The sequence below is a fragment of the Scardinius erythrophthalmus genome (genome assembly GCF_964197995.2).
Source record: "Scardinius erythrophthalmus genome assembly, chromosome: 24".
NCBI lineage: Eukaryota > Metazoa > Chordata > Actinopteri > Cypriniformes > Leuciscidae > Scardinius > Scardinius erythrophthalmus.
Genome location: NC_138244.1, coordinates 16,514,604 through 16,536,262, shown reverse-complemented (window position 1 = coordinate 16,536,262; position 21,659 = coordinate 16,514,604). Strand labels below are relative to the sequence as shown.

Genomic DNA, 21,659 nt, shown 5'->3' with positions numbered 1-21,659 from the left:
TGTCGATTATGACTCTTAAATATATATTTCATCGTTGTTGACTGGTTACAGTTTTTTGACAGGTACATGCCATGGTAAATGTTCATCATCATACCTTCCAGAAATAGCCTAATGAGCTCAACAAATGATTATTCACTGAAGAGGTGGGTTGGACACACACTCTCTGTGTCCTGTATTATGATGACAGTCACCATAGATACCTGCTGCCAAGCTTTCTTTCAGCAGGAAAGTACTGAGTGTGCATATCGACAAGGAGGAAAAACAAACTTAACCAAGGATAAAAAGGTATGTTGTTCTGTTCTGATCATTATGTACTTGTAAATTAATAATAGACTGCATTAGTGGTACATTCATCTCAATTAATAGCAGGCTGCTATGAATACTTACTCTTAATAACATGCAAATTGTGAATGAGTAAACACTACATAACCCTTTCTGCAACAGAGGCTATCAAGTTACCAAGTCTGAATGTAGATTATAGCAACAAATAAACATACAACATTGTTTCCATGTTGCTGTGCCACTCTGACGTGCTCCGTTCAAACTCTCTGGTTCGTGTGAAATTGTTTTGTATAAGGGCAGGACAATCTGCAGTTGAGTACACAGTATCTCAACTCACTTTCCAGAGCTCTCATGAATATGGCCAATTGGAGAGGAGAAAGACAAAGCCTTTCACCTTCAGATTTCTGGAATGACCAGGAATGGGACGCTGACCTGGGCCGTAGATCTTTCCGGCACACTCTTAGGTCTCTAAGTCCCCTCGCTCTCTCGGATCTTGACTTTTGGGATAGTAGATCTCTTTTTAAAGCTCGGGTATGTACAAACTGAAGCTGTGGGGATGAAAATATGTTTTCTTCTTCCCCATATTCTTCTTTTATGTAATTTTAACAAACATTTCCCTTCCTTCAGAAATCTCCAGCATGGAGCTGTATGGGCTTACCTGGATCGACTCTCCGCCCAAAAATCAGCACCAGGTTAGTGCTTCAAAGTCACCATGAAATCAAAACGGACAGTTCTTATTTTTATGGAATATTGCAGTATGATTTATCTGTACACATCATTTCTTTTATTCATGCGCCCTCATAATCTTTAATCAAAATAACTTCTCCCTTGTGCAGCGTCATCTCTTCTCTTCTATGATGACGTGTTTACTGGCATGAGGGTTTCATTCAAAGGCAGCTGGTGCCATCTTGTGCCACAGTTATTCGACTCTATTTACTGTAAATTGAAAAACATAGTTATAGCTGGCCTAAGGTAATTTTGTTGAACTGTTTGGCTTGTTGCTAGAATGATTATTTTGTACCTAAAAGATAATAAACAGGTAAGAATTTCGTTTCAAATCAACGTTTCATGTCTCCGTCCTTATTTATGTGGTGAAAAGCTGTCTAATAAGTGATACGACTGTACATTATGTCTTAAAGTTGGCATAAAATGGACATTTCTCTCATTCCTGCTGTACGTTTTGAGTTGTTTTGGTGGGAACACACCTCCAGTACACAAGGGGGTGATATTTACCTACAAATGGCTCATTCAAAAAATGGCATGAAATTGAAGTTGCAATTGTCTTTTCTTACCTATTGTGATGTATATAGCGTGCAATGTATAGTGAAACGGCTTCTCGAACATGAAAGATTGTAGGTCAGGACTTGATTTTGTCCATTGGGAATTGATTGGATGGTTGTGGTTTGCTATTGGTGGATCTCATGTGAGTGACAGGTTGTCCCGCCCTCACGCCAGTAAACACGTCATCAGAGAAGACGCTGCAAGAGTTATTGGAAGTTATTTTGATTAAAGATTATGAAGGCAGGTGATAAAGAAAGTATGTGCAGGCTCAAAGCTGCTTGCTAGAAACTGTTTTTCTTTGTGGACGCTTTGTGTTTAATGAGCTAATCAAATATTTAAACTCAAATAAATATTTTGTGTCTAATTATTTACTTATGTGGCAAGTAGCCGTATAATAAGCAGGATAATGTACATCGAGCCGGTTGTTATCTAAAAAATAAAATGATGTGGCTAGATGTACATTATCCTGCTTATTATACGTCGCATACTTATTGTTCTCTCTGTATCAGCACTCTTGGCAGTGAGAAGCAAAAGGGCTCTTTGGGCATGACGAGATGGTCATCTGCATCTCGCTTGGCTCCAGAAGGAGCTCCACCATCTCACTCTTCTTCTGAGGACTTTGAGCTAAGAGCTGCCCTGGAGGAAAGCAGCATGAGGAGGGCAGAGCTCATCCAGAGGCTCCGAGAGGCCAAAGGTCACTTGGACACTCAGACAGACCATTTGAAAACCAAAGGGTCTCAGCTTCAACAAAACCAGAGCATCTCAAACATTCTGGAGATCAAGCACAAGGTATAGATGTCTTGCTTCCTCACCACCTGAAGCAGTTTGAAATCAACTGACTTTTGTGTTTTGTTTGATATTGGTTTGATTGGCTGAAAAAAGGAAAGAGATATCAAAGTCTGCTGTTGTATTGAAGGAACACTCATCCCTGTTGATTTTTTCCTCTCTCGCAGCAGTTGTCTGAAGCAGTGAGTGCTCTTGAACAAGACAAGGAAGCTGCAGAACTGAGTCGCTTTGAGGAGAGCCGCCGCCGAGGGGAATTACACGACAAGTGAGTTATACAGTCTTTGCACTATGAATGGAATCCATACATGATGCAACAAGTACACTAAACTAACATTAAACATGCATTGCTACTTAGCACTATTTCTTACTTAGAAGTATTTCATTTATGCACACAAAATTTACCATTCAAAAGATTTATTTAATGTTTTTAAAAGAAGTCTCTTATGCTCAGCAAAGCTGCATTTATTTGATCAAAAATACAATAAAAATAGTAATATTGTGAAATATTATTACAATTTAAAAAAACTGTTTTCTGTCTTAAAGGGGGGGTGAAACACTCAGTTTCAGTCAATCTCATGTTAATCTTGAGTACCTATAGAGTAGTATTGCATCCTTCATATCTCCAAAAAGTCTTTAGTTTTATTATATTTATAAAAGAAAGATAGGCTGTACCGAGTCTTTCCGGAAAAAAACGAGCGGCTGGAGGCAGGCCGTGTGGGCGGAGCTAAAGCTGTGCTTACGCGCCGATAGCTAACAACACACAGACATTTGAAGCAGTTTTACTCACCGCCTGCGGTTCCAACGCACGACCGACCGTGAACCTTTATCGTTGGGACTTCTCCATCCTTAAGCATTAGACTATCTGCAAATCCGGCGTCGAACTGGGCCTTGTTTATAAAACGATCATCGTCGAAATGCAGGGAACAAACAAGAACACTTGCACAACTCAGTTGATGCTCTGGAAAAACAAACTCCATCCACTGGTCCCTTAACGCCGGGTTCTTTCTGAATCTGTGCAGGAATGTCTTGCCCTGGCAACCAAAAACCCACTTTTTTGGTGACACTGACTTCCCTAAAGCCGAGCACAGCGCTTTGATGGGCGAACTGCTTTCGCTCTCTCGCTCTGGTCTATGGGTGCGCCCGCGTCCTTCCGGGAGAAGTGCCCTTAGGACCCGTAAAAGGAAATTCCGCCCCATCTGACGTCACACAGGCCCATACTCGAAAAAAACTTTCCGAAACTTGTGACAAACCGGAAGGAGTATTTTTGGAACAGAAATACTCCATCAAACGTACAACTTTATTTTTGAAACTTTGTCCATGTTTAGCATGGGAATCCAACTCATTAACAGTGTAAAAAACTCAGTATGCATGAAATAGCATTTCACCCCCCCCCTTTAATATATTTAAAAATGTAATTTATTCCTGTGATACAAAGCTGAATTTTCAGCATCATTACTCCAGTCACATAATCCTTCAGAAATCATTCTAATATGCTGTATTTTTGCAAATTTACTTTTAGGGTACTTCAAAAGAACAGCATTTATTTCAAATAGAAATCTTTTGTAAGATTATAAATGTCTTTACTGTCACTTGGAACAATTTAATGCATGTACTGGCTGAATAAAAGTATTATTTGTTAAAAAAAAACAACAACTAATTTTGGACTGTACTGTGGGGTCCAAAAGTCTGAGATTGCATTGGAAATTCTGGATTTTTCTCCCCTTAAACCTGGAAAAAAAACACATTTAAGATGTGGAAGCATAATGTTTAATAGAAAATAAGTATGGAGAATTCTATTTCTTGGTCACACATTTGTGACATTAATTGATCATGCAGCTTTGTATGGACACGCTAAATTTTTAATTAACTTTTCACTCATTGCTATGCCAAAATAGTATAAATTGCAATGAACATTTGTCAATTAAAGGTACACTATGTAACTTTTGGCCCTCTAGTGGTTAAAAAACAGATGCATGCATTGTGCCGAAGAACATTGGTTTGGTTGTGCTTCGGCTCTGTGTGACTATGCGGATGAATATGGTGATCCTACTACTTATTAAACATTCATTTATAGCTTAAAGGGTTAGTTCACCCAAAAATGAAAATTCTGTCAGTAATTACTCACCCTCATGTTGTTCCAACCCCTTAAGACCTTCGTTCATCTTCGGAACACAAATGTGACGTGCAACACAGACGCGCTACGCTTAAACACTACGTAAACTAACTCGAGGCCCAGAGAGAAGGAAATGAATAGTAGAATAAAGTCGTTATTAGGGCCCAAGCCCTGAAAGGGCGAAGGCCCTATTGTTTCCGTAAGGATTTTTTTTTTTTTTTTTCTTTTTTTTCTTCATTATTTTTTTTTTGCCTTTTTGCCACTTTTGGGGCCCTTAACATGCTCAAAAACTCTTGAAATTTTGCACACACGTCAGAACCTGCGGCCATCAGGGCCGGGCTGAAGCTGGTACTGGGGCGTGGCAGGGGGGCTCGACAGCGCCCCCTGGAATGGGGTCCGAAAACTTGGTCCATAAATCAAACACGCTTGCATGTAATAATATGAAACTCAGTACACATATAGATCTCATCGGGCCGAACAACTTTCGTGCTCTAAGTTTTACAAAAGCCCAACAGGAAGTCGGTTATTATACGTTGTTTGGAAAACGCATACAATGGAATGTGAAATACTCCTCCTAGGGATTTCATCCGATCGCCACCAAACTCGGTGAGAATAAAGTCAAGACATTGAGGATGAATTCTTGCGAACGGATTTTTGATATCTCGAACGGTTTGGCCGTGGCGAGGAAACGAATTTATGGCGAATAATGGGACACAGGAAGTGTGTTATAACTTCTGCATACATTAACTGATCTTGATGAAACTTCAGCAGTGTGTTCGTTGTAACAGGCCGATCACATGGATGTGACTATTGTGAGTCAAAGTTATAGCGCCACCAACTGGCAGCAGGAAGTGTGTCACTTTCAAAATGCTTTGAAGTCACCCTCTTAATTTTACCCGATTTGCTTCAAACTTTATGTGTATAATGTAAACACAGGGCAGATGTAGACCTGTGAAAGGATTATTGATATCTTAGATACTGTTGCCGTGGCAACGCATCAAGTTTTAATATTCTTTTCGAATGCGTTTGAGACTCTTAACATGCTTGAAATTGGATGAAACTCGACAGACACATAACACGTATTAGCCAGTAGACATGTGAAAAGTTTCAGAAACGGGCGTGGCAGGGGGGCTCAACAGCGCCCTCTTGAACAGGGTCTGAAAACTTGGTCCATATATCAAAAACGCTTGCATGAAGTAATATGAAACTCGATACACATATAGATTTCGTCGGGCCGAACAACTTTCCTTCTGACAAGTTTCACGCCAGCCCAACAGGAAGTCAGCTATTATGGGTTGTTTGGAAAACGCTTGCTGTGGAATGTGATGTACTCCTCCTAGAGAATTCATTCAATCACCTCCAAACTCAGTCAGCATGAAGTAAAGACATTGAGGATGCTAAATTGCGGACGGATTTTTGATATCTTGAACGGTTTGGCCGTGGTGAGGAAACAAATTTATGGCGAGAAAAGAGAGACACGAAGTGTTATAACTTCTGCATACATCAACTGATCTTGATGAAACTTCAGCAGTGTGTTCGTGGTATGAGGCCGATCAGATGGATGTGACTATTGTGAGTCAAAGTTATAGCGCCACCAACTGGCAGCAGGAAGTGTGTCACTTTCAACATGCTTTTGACAAAAGTGGGGGGGTTAGTTTTAAATACAGTAAAAAAAAAAAAAAATTATATTGTTCTCATCAAGCCGGACAACTTTCTAATTTACATTCATTAGCTCAGAGCAAAAGGAAGTCAGATATTTTGGTCTGAATGTGGATTTTTTTGCAAAATCAGCCTATGAATTTTTAGCCACTCCTCTTAAACTATTTATTTTATTCCCACCAAACTTTTTCAACATGATGAAAATACATTAAATATGCTAAATTGTGAACGGATTATAAATATCTCAAACGGTTTTGCTATGGCGAGGGATTAAAGTAATGTCCAAAAAGGAAAAACTAAAAGCCTCAAATTTTCTAAAAATGTAATTATATACCATTTATTTCTATATAAAAGTATACAAACATCACAACTAAACATTTTATTCTTTTTTTTCAATTTAAGAATGAGTTTTAAGTTTAAAAACTGCCAGAATGGTTGTTTAGTCTAAACAATACATAAATAAAGTCAAACATAGTGCTATACTGCCCTCTTGTGTTCAAAATCAGGTAGGCCTATTATATCTATATATAAATATACTAGGTATGTGATGGTTAGAATATTTTACCACTGGTTAACTGACGTGTGACACCGCTGGGGGCTTTTTAATCGCTAACTTAAAAACTAAAGTAAAATATGTTCGTCCGCACTGACATTTATATTGGTTGAGCGAGCGTTTCAAATGAATTCCTATGGAAGTAGGAATTAACTGAAAAACGTTCACTCTGTTCTGCTCGTTCCTCGCCGTGGACGTGCACCGTTATGAATGCCCGTGCAGCCATGAGCATTTTAGTTTCATTTTAAAATTAGCGCCTTTCGGGGGGTGGATTGCTTGAAATTATTTTACAAAAGCACAATTTTGTGTTTTATTGCAACTGTACACAAATATAAGTTAACACTTTGCAGTTTGAATGTCGTCCTGTATAATGATGGAGTATGTTTTTATGTGTCTACTGTTCAATCGCGCCCACGCCACACACACACACACACGGTTTACTATCTTTGTGGGTACTCTCCATGGACTTAATGGTTTTTATACTGTACAAACTGTATATTCTATCTCCTCACACTAACCCTACCCCTAAACCTACCTATCCCATAAAACTTTCTGCATTTTTACATTTCCAAAAAAACTCATTCTGTATGATTTATAATCTTGTTTACCCATGGGGACCTCTATTTAGGTCCCCACTGTGACACGAGTCCCCATGAGTCTGTGTGCATTCAGGTTAAAGTCCCCACCGGGATAGAAAAACATGAACACACACACACACACACACACACACACACACACACACACACACACACACACACACACACACACACACACTCCAGCATTACAATCTTGACATCGCAGCCTGTTCATTATAGCCTTAATAAAATATAATAATAAAATAGTCAACCTAACATATAAAAATTGTTCTGCTCGTTCCTCGCCGTGGACGTGCACCGTTATGAATGCCCGTGCAGCCATGAGCATTTTAGTTTCATTTTAAAATTAGCGCCTTTCGGGGGGTGGATTGCTTGAAATTATTTTACAAAAGCACAATTTTGTGTTTTATTGCAACTGTACACAAATATAAGTTAACACTTTGCAGTCTGAATGTCGTCCTGTATAATGATGGAGTATGTTTTTATGTGTCTACTGTTCAATCGCGCCCACGCCACACACACACACACACACACACACGGTTTACTATCTTTGTGGGTACTCTCCATGGACTTAATGGTTTTTATACTGTACAAACTGTATATTCTATCTCCTCACACTAACCCTACCCCTAAACCTACCTATCCCATAAAACTTTCTGCATTTTTACATTTCCAAAAAAACTCATTCTGTATGATTTATAATCTTGTTTACCCATGGGGACCTCTATTTAGGTCCCCACTGTGACACGAGTCCCCATGAGTCTGTGTGCATTCAGGTTAAAGTCCCCACCGGGATAGAAAAACATGAACACACAAACACACACACACACACTCCAGCATTACAATCTTGACATCGCAGCCTGTTCATTATAGCCTTAATAAAATATAATAATAAAATAGTCAACCTAACATATAAAAATTACACTGCTCTAAATAGTCAGTAGTACAATTCGTACATTCACAGTAAGCACCCCTCGCTCCACTGTGATGTTTCCAAGCAAATTTTTGCGCATGTGAAGAGGATGATTTTTTCCATCAATATTGGAACACGAGTGAAGAACAAAGCCTATAATAAAGAATAGTTTAGCATCCAAATACATCGCAAATGTTGAAACATTTTGATTCTGATGAGAGGGTTACGTGAGCCCAACACTGCTTACTTTCATTTTTACTTTTACATTAAATTTAAAGGATTTGTTGTGGAATATTTTGAGTGTATCATAAAATCTGAATAAAAAAATAATAATAATAATAATAAAAAAAATGAATGAATGAATGAATAAATAAATAAATATATATATGTATGTATATATATATATATATATATATAGCTGCGAGCAGCGATAAAGGGCCAAAGCCGGCGGCACCGCCACCCTAAAGGCACCGGGGTTGCGGTGCCACCGGCGTGGGCCCGTAATCGCTGCTCGCAGCTATATTTGTTGTTTGTTTTTGCGCACAAAAGTATTCTCGTCGCTTGATAAACTTAAGATTGAGCCACTGGAGTCACTTGGACTATATTAACGATCTCTTTCATAACTTTTCTGGGCCAGCAATTTTCAATCACACAGAAGCCTATGGAGGAGTGATCAGCTCTCAGATTTAATCAAAAATATCTTAATTTGTGTTCCGAAGATGAACGAAGGTCTTACGGGGTTGGAACAACATGAGGGTGAGTAATTACTGACAGAATTTTCATTTTTGGGTGAACTAACCCTTTAAGAGATATAACCAGTTTAGATGGAAAGGATCTCAAGCTGACTAGCTGAAGATGTTACTGTCACTATACCCATTAATAGACATGGTACTTCCTTAAAGATAAATTCCAGCACAACAACAACCATAATGTAGTGACCCTTCACATTAGATAATGCTTTACAATAAACTCTGTTAGAGGGCTATATATGTCAATTTATCTGTTCAATAAACACCATCTGATAAAAACACCATCACTGTTGACCATCACTGCCAATGTTGATTCTTGTTTTATTACGAGCTTTGCCGCATTTTCTTTTTTGCCAGCAGACTCTCCTCTGTTCACCGTTTGTTTAAAATGGGTGATTCCCTGGAGGTTTGAGATTAACTTGCTTCATGTCAAACTTTCTCGCTCGTTGTGTCAACTAACCGTATGCCACTCCTTTTCTCTATTTACGGATATGACTGATGTATGTATGCAATTTCCTGCGAAAACCATCCCGACAGGTCTACAATATAAACACTTCTAATAGGCTTAACATAGTGAATCAGTGTAAGACAAAAGCACGTTTTGGAAGATGAAGTGATGATGTATTGACTTTGAACAAAAAAAAAGTTACACGGTGTTCCTATAAATGTGACAAATGTAGACCACGCTGCATTGATATGTCGATTTACTCTATGTAAACTAAGAGTTGTGCAGCTTGAGTTGGACATTTTGAAGATGAGATCGAACCTAGAGAGAAGGACTCCACCCACATCCCCAAACCCACTCAACAGAACTCTGCCTGCTACAAAAGACGAAGCCCTCGGAGAGGTAGAGCTCATTATGTGTGACAATAAACCCTAATATGTTACAGGATCACAATAACAATTGCAAAAGTACATGAGAAAATTCCATCTCAATCAACTAAGGTTGTGTATGCTGCTGCTTCCTTCAGGGACAGAGGCAGGTTGAGAATGAGATAAAGAAGCTCAGAGAAGCTCTCAGAACGGCAGAGGAGAAAACAAGCGACCTGGAATACGAGAAAGACAGTGCATTGAGACGGCTCCATTCCTCTGAAGAGGTTAAGCATTCATTCAAAGTTTGTTAAAGTTTTAGTTCACCCAAAAATGAACACTCTGTCATCATTTACTCACCCTCATGTCGTTCCAAACTTGTCTGACTTTCTTACGTAGAACACTGATGCAATGAGGAGATCCAGTCAGATGATAACATTTTATAATTCAATTTTATTGCTTAGCAGCAGATAATGAAATAATAAATGAGAAATAATAATATTTGATCCATAATCAGGAGTTAAAGTTTAATAAAGAAACATTAAATGAACAGTTAAGTCACACTCTAAGTATAATATTCTCACCTAAAGAAAAGAAAAGTTGTCGAGAGCGCTCTTTCTGTAAGATCGATCGCAAAAGAGCAAAGGTCTGAGCCCAAAGTATAGACTGACCTGTTCAGAAATCTCTCTCTTATGCTGGACAAAGCCTGGTTCCTCTTTCATGGTATATTGAAGCAAAGCAGCCCCACCAGACACAGCTACAAGATTAAACATATCTGGCTTTGATGGTTTCGCACCCTAGGGTGAGAGTACAGACACACATCGTTCTGGACCATATGTGTCAGGAAAGATGTCTTTTCTGCAGACATGATAGTTAAGATAACATCTTGTATAACTTTAACAAAAACATTGGCTTCACTGTGGTCTGTCTAATGGAAACTTTTAGACTTCTAAGAACAAAAGGTTAACCTAAGTCAGATTAATAAGAGAAAAGCATTGAACATACTTTTCAATGATGATAATGATAAGCACAACAAATGACGATTTTTGTGTCATCAGAGTTTTTTTTCCAGACACACAATACAGAAATCTCTCGTCTCAGGGGGACATGAGGGAGGGAAGCACGGTCATTCGAAAATACTACCGGGTTTCTACTGATACAAAGCTCAATGCTAAACGCTGAAGTATCCCTTTAAGGACCTATCAGCCTGAGCCATTTAGAGTTTCATTACAGAATTTTGTATTAAAAACATTTTTTGTTAATTGAAATAAAATAAAATAAAATATAAATATTAGATGCAAAACTTAAAGGTATAGCAGAGGATCTTTCCGAATTTTAAATAAGACCCGCCCTCTCCACTTTTTGAAAAGTTTGATTGATTCACCAGAATGATTGACAATTAGGAGGACCAATAGTATAGGTGATCCACCCGGAAGTAAAAAATCCTCTGCTATACCTTTAAAATTGAACGAAAATGAGAAATGCTGAAAAATGAGAAATCAATTGAACCATTAATAGTAATTTGAAAAATATATAAATAGTGGTGACAAAATTATTAAATTAAAATGAATTTGAAATAGTATATAAATAATACTAAAATAACTCTGATCCAAAACAACTCTTTTATGACAAAAACTTTGTGTTCGACAGAAGAACGAAAGTCATACAGGTTTGGAACAACATGAAAGTGAGTAATCGATGACAGAATTTTCATTTTTGGTGAACTGTTCCTTTAAAATGTGGTCATTGTGATTAAAGTTAACATAAATGCACCGAAATGTTATTAAGATTAGATCTAAAAAGTATGCAAACATTCACCTAGGGTAAGCAAGAGGCAATAAAGCAAGCAGAAGAGTTGGAACAAAGACTGAGCATCTCCGTCCAGACCCAGGCAGAGCTTGAGGATCGGCTGAACGAGTCCCGCAGCCGCCTGGGGCAAATGGAGCTGGTACAAGCCAAAAAGCTGTGCTACACTCTCTAATTTTTCATTATGACATGACCCAATACTGCCAGATGAACTATTATCTCTCTTCCTCAGGAAAAAGACCTGTTTTCCACTAAGACACAGAGACTAGAAGACAATCTAAATGACTTAAAGGTCAAACTATCTGGAGCTTTAATGGACAAAGACCGTCTTGTCCAGGTCTGATATTACTTACATTGGACATTAAGTGGTGACTCAACACAATATCATTTTTTTTAAATCACACATTGCATTTATCATATGCATTTACCATTGATTCCCCCTGCTGTACTTGACCATTTCTGGGTGATAACCCACCAGTTGAGTACCACTGATTTAAATTAGTTAAATACGATGATCCTTCTGTGTATGATTGTCTGTAAAGGAGAAAGCAGAGCTTCATCAGAGGATTCAGACTCTGGATCTGCAGTTGCAGAGGGAACAGAGGAGCAAACAGGGCTTCAATGAGCAAGTGTGTGAGCTCCATTCTGAGATATCTCAAGCTAAGAGCCAGGCCAACAAACAGAAGATAGAAACCATGCTGATGAAGGAGGAGTTGCTTTCCATTAAAGAGGTCACCGTTTACACAAAAAATATAAAGCAATATATATATAAATAAATATACATTTAACTTATTTCATCTGTTAAAAAACATTCAGGAAAGTCAGATCATTTAAAATAATAACATGAGGATATAATAGCATTAATATTATATAACACAATAAATATTATAATAATGCCAGTTAGATTGGCATTCATTAAAATACTTTTGGATTTTAGCTAGTATGTTCTGAATTGCTCTAAACAACTTTTTCTTAATGCTTTGGACATTCAGTTGAACGAAAAGCTGTCGTTGGATCTGACCAAGGCTACAGAGAGGCTACAGGTGACCCTTAACCAGCTACACGAGCTGGAGGCACAGAAACTGATCCAAACCAATCAGATTGCGGCACTGGAGACTGAGCGCTTGCAGCTGATTGGAGAGAAGGAAGAACAGAGGAAAACGTTTGATGATGGACTTCACGAGAAGATTAGAGAGCTGGGAGAGAGATACCAACACAGGTGTGATAGCACTGTCCATTATTTTGTTTGAAAATGAATATTAATATTGATTGTACAGATTAGATGTCTCTAATCCTTATTATTCATTTCATATATCAAGGGAACTGCAGGGCAATTTGGAGCAAGAAAATCATACTCTGCAATTAAAATGTCAAGACCTGGAAAAAAATGTCCAAATCTTGGAGGCGGAGTATAAGCAAAAAGAGGAGGAGCATCAGCGTATGAGGGCGGAGTTTGAGCGGGAGAAGGAGGAGTTAAGGAAAATGGCCGCTCATTGGAACGAGAGATGGCTGGATGTGGCGATGACGTTATGTTCGACACAGGAAGAACTTGATGAGCTCAGGAGTCAACAGCGTGAGAATGACAAAGTAACTTTCGTTTTTAATATTTTGCCCTCTTTTTTTTGGTCTAATTTGACCATTTGGCAAGTGTGTAGTGTTACTGTGGTGTGATCCCTAGTGAAAAATAAATATACTAAAATGTATTTGAAATACTTTTATTTTATGCTAAGTATACTACAAATACCATTACATATTCATGTACTTAATATAAATACCCTGCAGTTGTACTTTTAGTATACTAAATTGGTATACTTTAAGTCTGCTAAATTTGTTTGCTAAATGTACTTTAGTTATCCGGAAATAGTGCTGAGGTCCAACTAAAGATATACTTAAGTAGCCTATATTTGATTGTGCTAAAGTGGAACTATTGCAAGTATACTTTAGGTACACTTTAAATTTCGGCTTAATATAAAGAAATGTTAAAGAAAAGTAATTCAAATCAAGTTCAGTACGTTTCAAGCGATATGTCAGTACATATGTTAATGGATTTGTAGTATACTTAATATGAAAAAATATATATATTTGAAATACATTTTGGTATAGGTTTTTCACTAATTTAGTATTATCTATATGTTGTCTTACAGCAAGAGGCTGATGTTTTGGAAGTGCCTCTAGATGACTGCTGGGAACAGAAAGAGCCTGAGACGGACAGAAGCCATGGGCACCAGAGACTTATGGGTAGCTCTGTATGTACTTTGTTCTTCTTCTTTCCATCCTGATCTCATAGTCAAAATTTCCCACATGATCTATAAACGTTTTAAATATATAATATGTATGTAAAGAGCTATTTAGTGATGTTGATTTGAAGGCCAAACAAAGTTTTTTTTCCACGTCATGTCCTCCCAAGGTGTATCTTGAAGACATGGAAGAAGACATGGAAGGAGAGTTAGTGCAGGAGCTGCTGAGGGTGAGGGACATGCTGAAGATCAGAGACACTGAGCTGGAGGAACGGCTACAGGAGCTGAAGTCTGCTCGCGCTCAGGTGGGGCCTGCAAACCTCACGGAAATCTGTGTAATCTTGGTTGGTTTAATGCGAGGATGGAGATATGATTTTTCTTACTGTCCAGGTGTCACAACAGAGCGGTGAAGTCCAGAGGCTGGAGCAGCTACTGGCAGAGAGAGATCAAGAAGTTAAAAAGAAGTATGTATTTTACTAATAATTCATTCCCATACAGATAAAGTAAACACACACACACACACACACATACACAGTATATACAATATATGATATACTGTATATATATATATATATATATATATATATATATATATATATATATATATATATATATATACATATATATATATATATATATATATATATATACATATACATATACATACACACATACACACACATGTATTTATATATATATATATATATATATATATATATATATATATATATATATATATATATATATATATATATATATATATATATATATATATATATATATTTATAAAGTATATGGCTTAATGAGATTTATTTTTTTAATTGATAATATATTTCATTTAAACCTTCTAAGACCAAAATCAATATTTACTTCAAGGGGAAAGACAATACATTTCTTAAAATTTATTTAATTTGTTAAATGTATCTTAAAATATATATTTAAATTAGATTGACAATATATAAAAATGGCACAAATATATAGAAACAAATTAGTGCTGTCAATCAATTAAAAAAGTTTGTAAATATAGATTATATATTTACAAACTTTTTTAATCGATTGACAGTGCTAATTTGTTACAGCACACACACACACACACACACAAATATATATATACAGTATATATACATATATAAACATACTGTATTTACACACACAAACTTTTATATCACGATTAATCGATTTGACAGCACTAGAGCAAATACATTTTTTTGTAAATATATTTTAAAATATATATTAGCAATTTTTTTCATATTGACTGACAAAAAGATTTATGATTATGGCATATGAAAATGAATAAATCATGTGACTGTTTAAAGGAGTTAGACAAGTTCATCAGAACAAAGGACCCCATTTATTTCCAGTGGGGGGTTTAACGGTCATGTAATGTGACCATGCAGTGCTATTAAAAACAAGTAAAACTGGAAGCAGTTGCGTACATGTCATCAACTCTTTTTCATTCTATCACAGGGATCAAGATCTGAAGAACCTGGAGATACAGAGGATAACAGAGAAAGCAGAGGCTCAGATCAAGATATCCGCCCTGGAGCAGGAGGTACAACGGCAACCATGACTTTAAAAGTTTCTCACAGCAGAACAGATTAATCTAATGATGTTTCACTATGCCACATCTTTGTGCCTCTTACCTCGGGCAGATTTTTGGACATAAAGGGCTTCAGTCGAGAGAGGGAGTGGTCAGTGAATGCAGTCCTGAGTCACTGAAGGTCTTGCTAGAAGGTATCTCCACATGCTATAAATGAGTAAAGCCTGCAAATTTGCTGCAAACATGAACACAAAAGCTCCTAGTTATACAAGCTCGATTTCACATGTTGTTGTGTTCTGAAATGTGTCAGAATTCAAAAACACAACGCAAGAAGGCATAGCATTTACACGAGAAGGGGCTCTGTACTGCATTAGCATTAGCATTAGCACATCTGCTATAAAAGCGGTGCAACAGTTTTAAATTAAAACAAGTTATGGCTAGCTACCTAAATACTAACTCATACTGTTTAAATCAGGGGGTTTTGGCCTTTGAAATCCACATTCCTGCAAAGTTTCGCTCCAACCATAATCAAACACACATAAACAAGCTAATCAAAGTCTTCAGGAGTACCAGAAAGTTGCAGGTGAGTTTGATCAAGGTTGAAGCTAAACTCTGCAGAAAAAGTGGATTTTGAGGGCCAGAGTTGAGTTGCGTTTAACTCATACACTCGCAAAATTCTCTTAGCACTTCCCCTCGGGGGAATCCCCACCGCCATTTTGAAGTGCGTTAAACTAAGTCAAGTTGGCGAAGGAAGTTTATTTGGACAGACCCTCAATCACTCAATTTCGACCGAGGGAGCGAGGCCCTGTCCCAAATGGCACACTCCGGACTTGTGGACTTCCTCAGAGTCCACACTTTGGTGACGTCATGTAGTGCAGACCTATAGGGCCCTTGGCGCGAGTCCACGAGGGCGCATTGAGAGGTATTTTTGGGACAGACTCGATCGGCACGCCGGAAATAATAGTCTGGTTATTGTTGGACAGGAGAAATCACATTTTTGCGCTCCGACGTCTTATCTCCATCACAACTACACAGCCTAATTTTACAGTTCTATATTTTGATGTTGTGCATATCACCAGGGCATTAAAAAATAGATATATCATGCTTATTTAAATGATGTATACAGTTGTAATAATAGGCTACATAATGTTCCATTTGAACTTACAATTTTAAAACATAATTTAAACATAATTTTTTTCAATTTACAGGTTTCAATATTTAATACTAAGTTTACATATGACTCAGTAAAGCCCTGACATTCGGATCTATTTATTTAATGAATCATAATGCGATCGTATTATTAAACGCACTATTATTATGTTTGAGACATCAACCACTGGTCAATGACCATAATGTTTGTATAAACTGTAGGTAACAACTGGTAAAATGTGCATTTAGGTCATAAAAACCGTAATATTTTCTTCTCAGCCATGTCAACAATTATCCGTGAGTAAAATCTCCTCCCATCTGTTGTCTGATTGGCCTTTCGCAAGGATTCCTGGGTAGTTAAAGTGCGTGAAGCCTGCTTCTATGCGGGCTTCGCGGAAGACCGCTTCAAGGGCACAAAGGGGGCGCTGCTGAGCACACTTCAGAGCGGTAAAATGCTGAATGGGACAGCCTACGGACTCGTAGACTCAGCGAGCACGCGCAATTCAAGTCCACGAGACCGAAAGTCCGCATGAAGTGCGCCATTTGGGACAGGGCCCGAGTCTACTCAACATGTACACTTCAGGCAGGTAAAAAAGCACAGACATTTGTAGGTGACTCTATCGCCCCCGTGTGTACTGGAGGTGTGTTCCCACCAAAACAACTCAAGAATGCACATTTTGTACAACAGGAATGTGTTACCTCAGAATTCATGTTCCTGGCCTAAAACTTTGCTTGTGTTTATTTTGTGTCCCCAGAAAACAAGAGGCGAGCTGAAACGCTTGAGCAGGAGAGAGACCAAGCCTTACAAGGTATCGGCCTTGTACCTTATCAGGTAATGATTGCCGTTTGTTTGCACGTGTGCTAGTGTTTATTCATTGATACTTGGCTTCTTTAAAGTGAATTTCTTTCCATAGGGTAAAGCAGAGAAAGAATCTCCACCAGAGAACAAAAACCAGAAACCTGTTAGTTCAGACCTTGCAGATCCTAACCAACAGAGGAGGCTAGTCACTGAGCAGGTGCTATACAGTGTGCATATAACACTTCATCATACTACTTACTATTATAACATCCTGTCTGTGCTTATTTGCTTCTATTTCTGTGCTACAGCTGAAAAGTCTGTTCAGAGAGAGAGAGCAACATGGAGAAAGGTCAGTAGTGAACAATGAACGCACTGTCAGTTGTCAATCAGTTTGATTCATTGTCTCCCCCCTAAAGGCGGGTTTATTTCCACTCCTTCCTATATAAAAATGAGACAGTGGGGAAATTCCAGACTCAGAGGCCCCAGCACTCTCCCCTCCCCCTTCTCCTGTTCCCAACTGAGAAAATCTGTGGAAAAATCAGTAAGTGAGCCGCTTAAATGGATGGACTGACACACTGAATGGGAGACACACTGAGTAAGATCAGTCAAGGTGTGTCTCACTGCTTTTATCGAATTGAAGGAAATCCTTAAACCACAAGTTTTTGAAATCAAAAAAGAAAGTAAAACACTTCCTGAAGTTTTAAGGAGTTTGACTGGTGTTTGTTTTGTCTTGCTTAGTTTTCTTTGTTTGTTAATCAAATCCTTTAGTTCTAAATTGACAGCATATAAATGCTCTCAAATTTAACTCAATATATATGCATGAATCCTGGCTCAGGGAAAGGAGTGGGAGTGGGAATGCTGGAATTTTCCCAGTGTCATAATTCACGTTTAACAGGAGAGGACATAAAAATCATGTTTTTTTGACGTTTGACAGAAAATGTTTACATATGCCTTGTGTACTATTAAGATCTCCAGTGTTCCCAAGAAGACCTAGCTTGGTTGAAAGCGGGGTCCAAAATGCTACAAGTATTAAGGTAAGCACATCGTTTTCAAGTGGTAAGTTTGTTTTTTGGCCATAAATCATGATACCTTTTAATACTGAAATTAATAACAGCTGTGTGACACATTTAGAACTGGAATGCTGTTGACACATTAAACCATCCGGGAAGAAAAACACAGAAACTGGAGCAAGAACTCCAGCAGGGGGCAGCAAAGGGGTCTTCATCCCAGATTTCAGTCTCTCAGGGGGGATCAAAGAGGTCTGAGAGAGGGGAGGAGCAGAAACAGTCAACCAACCAGAAGCACCTCAGCAAGACGGCCCAGGTATGTTATGATAAATATTATTGTTGAGAATCTACTTAAGAACTCTACCTTGCCAGTCATATTTCAATAACATACTTTAGTTCTGTTCTAATTCTAGTATAGGACGAATTCATAATCATCCGACTGGAATCTGTGATATCTTAGAGAGGGAAGTTTTACAAACAAAACAACTCCATGCAAGAGCACATCAGGCCATAGACTCTAATTGAAGTGTCCTGATCTAACATTTTGTCTTAATCAAAGAGCATGCTGGGATGGAGGGGCACATAAGCAGCTTTTAGGGTTGCAGGAGGGCGTCTAGGGAGGATGAGGTCAGAAGCAGGGATAAAACGCAACAGAAACCCTGTACTGAATGAGATTTCTAATGTTGTATAGTTGTTTTATCCTTGCAATACTTAGAAAAGAACTACAATGGGATAAATAGCTTTTATGCTGTGGTGTGATATTATGAAAATAAATGGTGAATTAAAAAAAAAAAACATTAAAATATCCTACACTTACTTTCCCCGGCAGATGTCAGCAGTGAGAGATAAAAAGGAAAATCTAAAAGAGAGAAATGAAAATCTCCTTGAAGGTGAAAAAAGTGACAAAAGTCCAATCATATATTGAAATTGGGGCCGAGTTTTGAAAATTTGTGTGGGGTCGTAATTATTTGTTTCTGAATGTTACATTTAAATGTTATCCATAGATCAATAATTTATTATTATAAGTGTAATTGTGTTCCTTTCTGTCTTGCTGGTCCAGCTAAAGTAACATCTCCTCATCCAAACTTTCCCCTGGGCTGCAAGGATGGAACATTCCTAGCAAGGCAGGTTGAGGTTTGTGACTCGGATACAGAATAATCCATTTGAGGAGAAGGAAAGGGGAGCAAACTGCTGGAGTGATAATAATCCATCACAAAGATTGATACTGCACTGACAACTTATCTATATGCACATTCATTTCCATACAGTACAGTTAAGTTATTAAAAATGAAACTAATTTTTATAAGGATGTTGCCAATTTTTCAGGGTTGTTGTTTAGTACTGCTTGAACCAACTGTGAGGCACAATTAAAAGTTGACACAAAACACCAATGTAGTCAGATGAAACTTTATTTATCAAATTTGCAATTAGCAATTTTTCTATATATACTAATTTTTATTGTCTTGAATGCCATTTGCAGGTTGTTTTCTAAAGACAATGTTCACTGAATCTATACAACAGTAACATAATAAAAATTGTATTTAGTTCTAAATATGATTTAAAGAGATTAATTTCTAAAACAATAATAAAAAAAAGTCTTCCAACATAGGGTTGAGGTGATTAATATCTATCCATGGTTGGGTCAGACTTGAGGTCATCATGTCAGCTTTTCATTTTGCGCTTATGGTTGAATATAACATGATGTTGCGCAGTATCCACTTCATTCGTGCTACAGTGAATCTGTCCCTCTTCGTCGGCCTCCAAACCAATATAAACATGCCCAATGACATGAAGTAGGTGCATCTCTGGCAAAAGAAAAAAGTGAAATATTCAATAAAATATGCATTATAAAGAACCAGACCATTATGGTGGAGATTAATGTGCACATGATAGTCTATTAAAAACAAGGCCTTTTCATCATTTTCTACACCTAAATATCAAAACCCGTGTTCATGTGTAGTCATACAACATGTGACGTGCCATGAGATTTCATTGTGGTATCTATGGGGATAAATGCTATACAAATGAATGACCTCAAGGCCATGAACTCCCATTGCTGAGGTTTGAGCAGATCTGTAATAAAAAGGATCGGACTGTCGTCTGAAGGATTGAAGAGGGAGGGGGGATTAAACTACAATGTCATTAAAATAGGCTGATCTCCTGTGGATCTTGGATCCTGTAAGACAAGCATTTAATCCTGAACATTAAAAGCAAACATTTAGGCTTAGTTTATGATGGATAAATCCTTTAGCTTTTACATAACAGTCATGTAAGCTGGACTTGCTGTATGCATATCATGACAAACATATTCATTTATCTGATAGGAGGGATTTGTGGTGCAATATGCTTTCATGTACTCCCAGGACATTAAAAAAAATTCTGGGAACTGTTTTGTATTGTTTTTAGACAATATGTTACCTCTTGACATTTTAAGCTTTTTGTAAATTTTTGTGAATGTAGAATTTAAAACAGGAAGTTGTGTGTTTTGTGAGGAGATTATGTATGACTAATTTGTTTGCTTCCACAGGACAAGAAAGTCCTTCCATATTTTTTAATAACAATGGAAAAGAGAATTTTTCAGAATTGTTAGCCTTTCAGTTAACTTTTGTTCCAATCACACAATAAATTCATGCCAGCTCTGTCCATCACAAAGTTATGATGCATATGCCACTTCAGATGTGCTCACCTCACATTTTTTGGCCCCACCCTAACACAAAACTGAAACTGCTTATAAAAGGCCTTGTCCCAAATGCAACCCTCATCTCTACACCAAGTCCACACTTTGGTGATTCTGCTAAGACTGCCAGGTAGAAGTCTGCTGTAAAGTCTGCACCAGTATGATCTTGGCGAAAGGGCACATTGATAGTATAATAGCACACTTCTGAATAATAAAATGATTTCTGTCCCCTTTTGGGATGGAAAGTGCTTGTGAGTCTTAGCAGGGATAAACAACCCAACTCCTTGAAGACTACCTTCCTGCAGACTTCAGTTCCAACACACCTGCCTGTTGTTATCAAGTAATCCTGAACACCTTGATTAGTTGGTTTTTGCTGTGTTTGATCAGGTTTAGAGCTAAACTCTGCAGGATGGTAGCTCTTTAGGAGAAGAGTTGGCTACCCCTGTTGAAGTGAATTCCATTTATAATTTTAGGCAGTCTTCAACTCTAGTCCTGGAGGGTAAGTGTCTTGTAGACTTTAGTTCCAATTCCAATTTGACCTGTAATGTGCAAGTAGATCTTAACACGTTGATTAGCTTGTTCAAGTGTATTTGGTTAGGGTTTGAGCTAAACTCATCAGGACACTGGCCCTCTAGTGTTGGAGTTGAAGAGCCCTTTTTAGGGTTCAAAATGGCAGGGTTCACTGGTACGAAATTCAGTGTG

At 37.8% G+C, this 21,659-nt stretch overlaps 1 protein-coding gene across 2 annotated transcripts; it reads left to right on the top strand.

Annotated features, from left to right (window-relative positions):
- Positions 1–202: 202 nt before the first annotated feature.
- On the top strand, positions 203–20,929 carry LOC308684327 (uncharacterized protein). 2 transcript variants are annotated; one of them, XM_081355480.1, is made up of 24 exons: positions 203–285; positions 578–813; positions 910–974; positions 2,073–2,352; positions 2,517–2,614; positions 9,656–9,779; positions 9,904–10,029; positions 11,565–11,690; positions 11,781–11,885; positions 12,091–12,279; positions 12,541–12,767; positions 12,868–13,135; positions 13,693–13,794; positions 13,956–14,090; positions 14,176–14,249; positions 15,253–15,337; positions 15,438–15,519; positions 17,230–17,306; positions 17,389–17,490; positions 17,582–17,622; positions 18,241–18,307; positions 18,405–18,596; positions 19,110–19,170; positions 19,341–20,921. In XM_081355480.1, the coding sequence occupies exons 2-24, from the start codon at positions 634–636 to the stop codon at positions 19,436–19,438; spliced, it is 2,904 nt and encodes a 967-aa protein (XP_081211606.1). In that variant the 5' UTR covers positions 203–285; positions 578–633; the 3' UTR covers positions 19,439–20,921. The 2 variants fall into 2 exon arrangements, with proteins under 2 accessions (XP_081211606.1, XP_081211607.1); XM_081355481.1 differs by lacking the exon at positions 19,110–19,170 and having other exon boundaries at positions 19,341–20,929.
- The last annotated feature ends 730 nt before the right edge of the window (positions 20,930–21,659 follow it).

What these genes read in the sequence shown, in the direction of transcription:
- LOC308684327 (XM_081355480.1), top strand. Translation starts at nt 634, where the DNA reads ATGAATATGGCCAATTGGAGAGGAGAAAGACAAAGCCTTTCACCTTCA. An exon ending in AGTTGCTTTCCATTAAAGAG is followed by an intron (nt 12,280 to 12,540) that starts GTCACCGTTTAC and finishes TTGGACATTCAG; the next exon opens with TTGAACGAAAAGCTGTCGTT. An exon ending in AGAGAGCAACATGGAGAAAG is followed by an intron (nt 17,623 to 18,240) that starts GTCAGTAGTGAA and finishes TGTACTATTAAG; the next exon opens with ATCTCCAGTGTTCCCAAGAA.